Raw genomic sequence first — 8826 nt, forward strand, 5'->3', positions numbered from 1 at the left:
CTCGTTAGACAGTTTATACAGTATAGCGAAGTGATCTGTTATCCGAACGTATTTGTGATGTATAGGCACTGGCGTTTAAATCGCACGTAGTAATTATTAGTTCGCCTGTTACGGTGGCGTGATGGTCTTACGCGTCGAATCGCGCGCGACGATCGGAGCGAATGTGCCGCTGTCGCGGTGTTGGTATATGTGTGACGCGAGGATATAGCAAGAGGTATCTAATAAATAATAAACACTTCTAGTTCTACTTATCACTTCCTACTTCTCACTTCTCACTTCGTGACCGGCACCCCCCTCCATATCTCACTGGACGACCGGAACCCCCCCTTTCTCGGCACTCGGGTGTTTGGCTGCCTCTGCCTCGTCGCGATCCTAGTGATCGAATCGCAAAGGACGGGGAGTAACGGCCCTGTCAGGGTGCGCGGCGACAACAGCAACCGTACTATACCACGGCCGATGGTAGTAGTCGAGTCGGTCAGTTGGGCGATTAGAGAGAGAGAGCGAAAACCGTTACAGTGGTGCCGTGACCAGGATCGCGGCGTAGGCAGGGCGAGCAATGGAAGGAGAGGCAGGTGAAGTGGAGGACGGTCCGGCTGTCAGCCCAGCAGTAGTAGCGGAGAGGGAGACGCCTCGGCGGCCGCCACGGAGCATCGATGGGCAACTGCGGTCAGTGCGGGAGGTGGCAAAATCCGGGGAAGCCTGTTCCGGGGAAAATGCGGCAGTCGCTGTTCTGTCCGAGATCAAGCAGATGTTAAGAGACCTGAGTAGTGGGGGACTCAGCGTCCAACGCCCGGCGCCTCCTGGCAGCGGCAGGGCCGGATATCGTAAGAGAGGGTCCAAGGGTCAGAGACACAGACCAGTGACCTGCTACGATTGCGGAGAGGTGGGCCATTTCGCGCGAGAGTGCCCGGAACGGAGGAGACGCTGGCGAGAGTTCGCGGAACAGAGGAGACGCCGGCAAGAGAAGGTCGACCATCATGGGCCACGGCAGTACAGTGGGAAGTTGATTGCACAGCGTAATGAGCTGCAGGCGATGAAGAATGTCATGCAGCAAGCGCACGACAAACATGTGCAGGAGGTGGGACAGCTTCGGAGTCAATTACAGAAGCAGCAGGGGCAGGACACGCGTCAGCGCGTGATAGAGACGCTGGGACAGGACAACTCCAAGCTGAAGCAGAAGAACGACCGATGCCAGCGTCAGATATCTCAGCTGACGGCCGAGGTGCAGAATCTGCAGGCTGAGCGCACGAACATGGCTCAGCGCATGCAGAACGAGATCGATCAGCAGGTGACCTACTACCAGGAGAAGTTCATGCAGTCGGAGAGAGCCAACCATGAGATGGAGGGCAGCATCTCTCAGCGTACGGAGGTTGAGCACACGCTGCAGCGGCAGCTAGCTGAGGTGACGGAGGAGCTACATAAAGAGCGTATGCAGCATGTGACGGCCGACTCCGAGCTAGCGAAGGCCAATGCGCTTACTACGGCCGCCCAGGAGGAGTCGACGAAGCTGAAGAACCGATTGAACTCCCTTCAAAGCAGCGAGACAGAGCAGCTACAGTTGGTGAAGGAGCTGGAGGGAAAGCTACAGGAACAGGTGTATGTGCGGTCAGAGCTAGAGAGCAAGGTGCAGGACATGCAGCAGCAGATGAATGCACTCATGCTCGAGCTACCGGAACTGAACGAAGCCAAGGAGAAGATGTTGTTGCAGGTGGGCGATCGGAAAGAGAGGGACAAGAGGATGTTGTCCAGAGTGTCAATGGTGACCACGTCGACGACACGTTGAAACAATTGAACAAGGTCCAAGAGTTTGAAGGAATCGCGACAGAGCAAGGAACTGCTGGGGCTGAGTGCGAGATGCCTGTCGACCAAGAGACGGCCGACGCCGACGATGGTGAGTCGGAACGGTGCGACGCACGACCCCCAGCGGACTTGACGCCCTCGCCAGCCGACAGCGAAGGAGATGAAGTGGGGAAAGCGGGCATGGCAGACGAGACGGCGAGATGGTACAAGGCCGTTGGAGCCATGGAGCATGGTTACCGACCACGGGGCTTGGCGCAAATGCCGGAGCAAGTGAAGCGTAGCCGGCTGCAGGTGCAGCCGCCCGCGTACTACGTCTAGACAGATGAGTGGCAGCGAGAGGGAAGAAGAAGAGACATACGGTGGCAATAGGATCGCTCAAGCTGGGGTAGGACCCCGTGGTGAGATAACACTGCACGAGTCTGCGGGGAGGAGGAAGTGAAGAAGCATACGGCGCCTCGTGAATCTCCTGCGAGTGATGGTCACACTTGCGGGGGTACGACTCCTCCTTTCCAACACAGCCGGATGTGTTAGCGGAGCGGACGGGGATGGCACGTGTCGATCTGGAGTATCGACGCGGGTGGTGGGGTCACGCCCACTGCCTGTGCGGGCAGATATCGCCTTGCCCGTGGTGACCCGCCGAGGAGCGGGTTGCGTGTTGTCACCCGAGCGCCGGCGACGTAATTGCTGCTCGACTGACTACACAGATGGTGGCTGGCAGAAGACGCACACCGAAAAGAGCGAAGCTAACCTGTCGCCGTGGGTAGTGTTCCACAAAGAGGGAAGAGTCCATGACTTATACATACCACCAGGAGTCTATCATATTGATAAGACTCCTGATACCACACTAGTAGTAGTACTACTACTAGTACCGTACGCGCACTACGAAGCACTGATACCAATCATACCACAAATCCCGACTACAATAAGACTGCAATAAGACAAACACAGCTGTCTCGCCGTTTACCCCGGCGTGTCTCCCTTTCGCGCCGTTTTCTCTCTTGTTTTCACTTCTTGGAACCGACCTCGTGGAGGGTACCCACAAATTGCTTATTGCGGGAGATCCCCCGCTAGCGCCATCTCTCGTGAGACAAAAATGAAACGCAAGATACCAAAAGCGAATCTGCTACACTCCCCCCAACTTAAAATTGAAAAGCACCTGCTCAATTTATACTATCAAATAAAAATAAAACATAGCAGATGACACTTGAACTACTCCGCTAAGAACAAGGGGCAACCGCCCAGCGGTAAACATTACAAAAGAATACGCAACTACAAAATAAACTAATCGCGGCACGGGGCGCTTAGTGGGCCCCGGCACTACGCGAAGTTCCTCCCACGCGTCCACGGGTCGGTAGAACGTTCGGCGTCGACGGCGATCCTGTAGGCTCCCTGGCCCCCGGGAACTCACTTGCCGACGCTCTGCCGTAGTCCTCACCACGTGCTATGGTCTCGGTCTTGTCACGTGTTACTGTCTCAGTCTCAGTCTCACCAAGTGCCACTGTATCACCACGTGCTACGTGGTAGGCCTATAGTAACGCGAGTGTTTACAAGCGCACTCACAAACCGATGTGTCTGCGCACACTCACCGCAATAATGATCACTATCAGTGTAGGCCTACAGCTACATACACATACTAACTACAGCATACAGCTACAGCTACGGTACAGCTAATAACGCATACAGAACACTCGTACTAAAGTAATACACTATATGAATGCATCATGTCTGACATATTTCAAACACGCTGTAGCCTGTAACCGTACCGTATTTATCTCTACACTGAGCCCGAGGCTACAGACATACAGTATACATTCCGTACAGAAATCCTACATTATGGTTTAAGCTAACGCTGACACTTGCGGGTTTTTCCTCAACAAATTTTGCATTCTCCCCGCGAATCGAGCTTCCGCATATTTTGTACACCAGGGGGCGCCACCGAAAGTGACACCCCTCGTTAGACAGTTTATACAGTATAGCGAAGTGATCTGTTATCCGAACGTATTTGTGATGTATAGGCACTGGCGGTTAAATAGCACGTAGTATTTGTTAGTTCGCGTGTTACGGTGGCGTGATGGTCTTACGCGTCGAATCGCGCGCGACGATCGGAGCGAACGTGCCGCTGTCGCGGTGTTGGTAGATGTGTGACGCGAGGATAAAGCAATGGGTATCTAATAAATAATAAACACTTCTAGTTCCACTTATTACTTTCTACTTCTCACTTCTCACTTCGTGACCGGCACCCCCCCCCCTCCGTATCTCACTGGACGACCGGACCCTCCCCCCACCCCCTTTTCTCGGAGCTCGGGTGTTTGGCTGCCTCTGCCTCGTCGCGATCCTAGTGATCCGAATCGGAAAGGACGGGAAGTAACGGCCCTGTCAGGGTGCGCGGCGACAACGGCAACCGTACTATACCACGGCCAATGGTAGTAGTCGAGTCGGGTAGTTAGGTAGAGAGAGAGAGCGGGAAATCCGTTACACATACCACGCGACACACACGTTGTTCGCGTCGTGACATCTGGCGGTCATATATCATAACATCTCCCCTCTTTAATTAAAATAAACATTTCCTGCGTGAGTGCTTCATAGGTATGCACTAGAAGTGTATATGTAACTCAAAATCAAACATAACAAAGCCAAGCGAATAATCACGTACGTACTCACTGCCTGCTTGATCTTTGCCCTTACCTTGTAGCTGCGCTGAGGTGACCATGACAGAGGAGCGGCGGTTGGCGAGTGACATACGCGCTTGTCGTGCTTGTGTGGCACATTGCGCTTGGGGGAGGGGTAGTGTAGCATCTTCTGAGGCGTGTTCAACAGCGCGAACGCTCGCAGCACGAACGCAGCGCCACTTGAACGACACCGAGCTATGCACCGAGCGCTCGCTTTATCCAAGATGGCGGCTTCCTCATCAGATTTAATCGCGAGATTTTAATGTCTTCAAACAAATACTGTTAAACGAATTAGCAGACGAAATTAATACGAATTGAATTTAGAAGAATTATTGCAAAATAAAATGAAACAGAGTGAAATTGAAGTCAGATTCGTTAGAAGATTAGATTCGAGAGAAGTGTTTGATTCGCATTCACCAGATTGCCCGTCGCCATCTTGAAAACTCGCGCGCTGCGCGAACAGCCTCGGGAGCCTGATCGCGTGCGCTCGCGAGCGCTCGACCGCGCGGTGTCGTTGAGAAGGCAAGCCCACGCGAGCTTTCGCGCTGTTGAACACGCATCTGTAGAGGCGTGTTCAACAGAGCGTACGCTCAATGCGAACGCTCGATGCACGAACGCAGCGCCTCTTGAACGACACACGAGCGCTTGCTGTGCGCTGGCTTTATCCAAGATGGTGGCCCCCATGGAGGGTTACTCAGCAGATTTTAATCACGAGATTTTAATGTCTTCGAACAAGTACTGTTAAACGAATTAGCAGACGAAATTGATACGAATTGAATTTAGAAGTAAATGAATGAATGAAAAATAAAATGAAGTTGAAATAGATTACAAATTGACGTCAGAAATGTTAGATTCGNTCTAAACCCCTTACCTCTAAACTCCTAACGTCTACACTCTACCTTAAACTCCTCACCTAGCTCTTAACTCCTCACCTCTATACTCCTCAGCTGGCTCTTAACTCCTCACTTCTAAACCCCTTACCTTAAACTCCTATAACATCTTAACTCCTCACTTTAAACTCCTCATCTCCTAACTCCTCACCTAGCTCTTTAACTCCTCATCTTTAAACTCCTAACGTCTGAACTCCTCACATTAAACTCCTTAACTCTAAACCCTTTCCTTAAACTCCTAATGTCTAAACTCCTCACATTAAACCCCTCCCCTCCAAACCCCTTACCTCTAACTCCTCACCTCTAAACCCCTTACCTTAAACTCCTCACCTCTAAACACCTTACCTTAAACTCCTCACCTCTAAACCCCTTACCTTAAACTCCTCACCTCTAAACACCTTACCTTAAACTCCTCACCTCTAAACCCCTTAGCTTAAACTCCTAACGTCTAAACTCTTCACATTAAACTCCTCATCTCTTAACTCCTCACCTAGCTCTTAACTCCTAACATCTAAACTCTTCACTTTGTAGCAGATTCGCTTTTGGCATCGTGCGTTTCGGTAGCACGATGTGCAGTTTATTTTACGAGAGATGGCGCTAGCCGCGAGGACGGTTCCAGGAAGCGAAAACAATAGAGAAAACGGCGCGAAGAAGGAGATACGCCTGAGAGTGATCGCGGCCAGTTGTGTTTCAGAATGCGTCCGTTAACTTAACCATGCGCGTACTGTAATTTGTAGCGCTATTATGAGTGCTTCGTAGTGCGCGTACGGTACTAGTAGTAGTACTACCACACTACTACTACTAGTGTGAGTATTAGTGTTCTTTAGCTGTATCATGTATGCTGTAGCCAGTATGTGTATGTATGTAGCTGTATGCTGTAGCTAGTAGTGTACGTGGTATGTACATATAGTATATTTAATCGGTAAAATCGTACGTGTTATGGAATATTGTAGGATTTGTAGACTATTGTGAACGTAATGCAAGTTAACTATACGGCTAGCGTAGGTGTACGGAGGGAGGGAAGGAAAACTTCATCTGTGTGTTTATTAATTATGAGAAGAATCGTGACACTATAGGGTGGAGAGTTCCACTCTAGTGTGCTGTAGCCAGCAGACTGTGGAACGCCACTGTGTTTTGTCGTTTCTGCTATGTGCATTTGTTTCTCCTATATTATATGCGTGTGTTTTCGCCTCTACGGAATTACTTTTAGCAATTATTGTTGACGTTCGTAAGCGATTTTAGTTTGCGCTGGATGTGCAGGCGTGGCTGCAATTACTGCCTACTTTGCACATCACTTTGCGACCACCCCCCTCCCCTCTGTATCTCTCATTGGACGACTGGAACGCCCCCCCCTTTTCTCGGCGCTCGGGGGTTTGACTGCCTCTGCCTCGTCGCGATCCTAGTGATCGAATCGGTAAAGGACGGGGAGTAACGGCCCTGTCAGGGTGCGCGGCGACAACGGCAACCGTACTAGACCACGGCCAAGGGTAGTAGTCGAGTCGGTTGGTTAGGCGATCAGAGAGAGGGCGAAAACCGTTACAGTGGTGCCGTGACCAGGATCGCGGCGTAGGCAGGGCGAGCAATGGAAGGAGAGGCAGGTGAAGTGGGGGACGGTCCGGCTGTCAGCCCAGCGGTAGTAGCGGAGAGGGAGACGCCTCGGTGGCTGCCACGGAGCATCGATGGGCAACTGCGGTCAGTGCGGGAGGTGGCAAAATCCGGGGAAGCCAGTTCCAGGGAAAATGCGGGAGCCGCTGTTCTGTCCGAGATCAAGCGGATGTTAAGAGACCTTCTGAGTAGTGGGGGACTCGGCGTCCAACGCCCAGCGCCTCCTAGCAGCGGCAGGGCCGGATATCGTTAGAGAGGGTCCAAGTGTCAGGGACACAGACCAGTGACCTGCTACGATTGCGGAGAAGTGGGCCATTTCGCGCGAGAGTGCCCGGAACAAAGGAGACGCTGGCGAGAGTTCGCGGAACAGAGGAGACGCCGGCGAGAGAAGGTCGACCATCATGGGCCACAGCAGTACAGTTGATTGCACAGCGTAATGAGCTGCAGGCGATGAAGAATGTCATGCAGCAAGCGCACGACAAACATGTGCAGGAGGTGGGACAGCTTCAGAGTCAATTACAGAAGCAGCAGGGGCAGGACACGCGTCAGCTCGTGATAGAGACGCTTGGACAGCTGAACTCCAAGCTGAAGCAGAAGAACGATCGATGCCAGCGTCAGATATCTCAGCTGACGGCCGAGGTGCAGAATCTGCAGGCTGAGCGCACGAACATGGCTCAGCGCATGCAGAACGAGATCGATCAGCAGGTGACCTACTACCAGGAGAAGTTCATGCAGTCGGAGAGAGCCAACCATGAGATGGAGGGCAGCATCTCTCAGCGTACGGAGGTTGAGCACACGCTGCAGCGGCGGCTAGCTGAGGTGACGGAGGAGCTACATCCAGAGCGTATGCAGCATGTGACGGCCGACTCCGAGCTAGCGAAGGCCAATGCGCTTACTACGGCCGCCCAGGAGGAGTCGACGAAGCTGAAGAACCGATTGAACTCCCTTCAAAGCAGCGAGGCAGAGCAGCTACAGATGGTGAAGGAGCTGGAGGGAAAGCTACAGGAACAGGTGTATGTGCGGTCAGAGCTAGAGAGCAAGGTGCAGGACATGCAGCGGCAGATGGATGCACTCATGCTCGAGCTACCGGAACTGAACGAAGCCAAGGAGAAGCTGTTGTTGCAGGTCCGGCGATCGGAGGGAGAGGGACAAGAGGATGTTGTCCAGAGTGTCAATGGTGACCACGTCGACGACACGTTGAAACAATTGAACAAGGTCCAAGAGTCGCGACAGAGCAAGGAACTGCTGGGGCTGAGTGCGAGATGCCTGTCGACCAAGAGACGGCCGACGCCGACGATGAGGAGTCGGAACGGTGCGACGCACGACCCCCAGCGGACTTGACGCCCTCGCCAGCCGGCAGCGAAGGAGATGAAGTGGGGAAAGCGGGCATGGCAGACGAGACGGCGAGGTGGCACAAGGCCGTTGGAGCCATGGAGCATGGTTACCGACCACGGGGCTTGGCGCAAATGCCGGAGCAAGTTACGCGTAGCCGGGTGCAGGTGCAGCCGCCCGTGTACTACGTCTAGACAGATGAGTGGCAGCGAGAGGGAAGAAGAAGAGACATACGGTGGCAATAGGATCGCTCAAGCTGGGGTAGGACCCCGTGGTGAGATAACACTGTACGAATCTGCGGGGAGGAGGAAGTGACGAAGCATATGACGCCTCGTGAGTCTCCTGCGGGTGATGTTTACGCTCGCGGGGGTACGACTCCTCCTTTATAACACCGCCGGATGTGTTAGCGGAGCGGACGGGGATGGCACGTGTCGATCTGGAGTATCGACGCGGGTGGTGGGGTCACGCCCACTGCCCGTGTGGGCAGATACCCCCTTGCCCGCGGTGACCGCCGAGGAGCGGGTTGCGTG

General features: G+C 53.2%; 2 protein-coding genes across 2 annotated transcripts; both read left to right on the plus strand.

The window, feature by feature from the left end:
* The first annotated feature begins 766 nt into the window (after nucleotides 1-766).
* Nucleotides 767-1783, plus strand: LOC106818294 (interaptin-like). Its single transcript, XM_014823016.1, has one exon. It carries the CDS (start codon nucleotides 1034-1036, stop codon nucleotides 1781-1783), a length of 750 nt encoding a protein of 249 aa, XP_014678502.1. The 5' UTR covers nucleotides 767-1033.
* A 5631-nt stretch (nucleotides 1784-7414) lies between these two features.
* Nucleotides 7415-8777, plus strand: LOC106818295 (dynactin subunit 1-like). Its single transcript, XM_014823017.1, has one exon. It carries the CDS (start codon nucleotides 7415-7417, stop codon nucleotides 8303-8305), a length of 891 nt encoding a protein of 296 aa, XP_014678503.1. The 3' UTR covers nucleotides 8306-8777.
* The last annotated feature ends 49 nt before the right edge of the window (nucleotides 8778-8826 follow it).

The sequence above is a fragment of the Priapulus caudatus genome, unplaced genomic scaffold (genome assembly GCF_000485595.1).
Source record: "Priapulus caudatus unplaced genomic scaffold, Priapulus_caudatus-5.0.1 Scaffold2147, whole genome shotgun sequence".
Classification (NCBI taxonomy): Eukaryota; Metazoa; Priapulida; class Priapulimorpha; order Priapulimorphida; family Priapulidae; genus Priapulus; species Priapulus caudatus.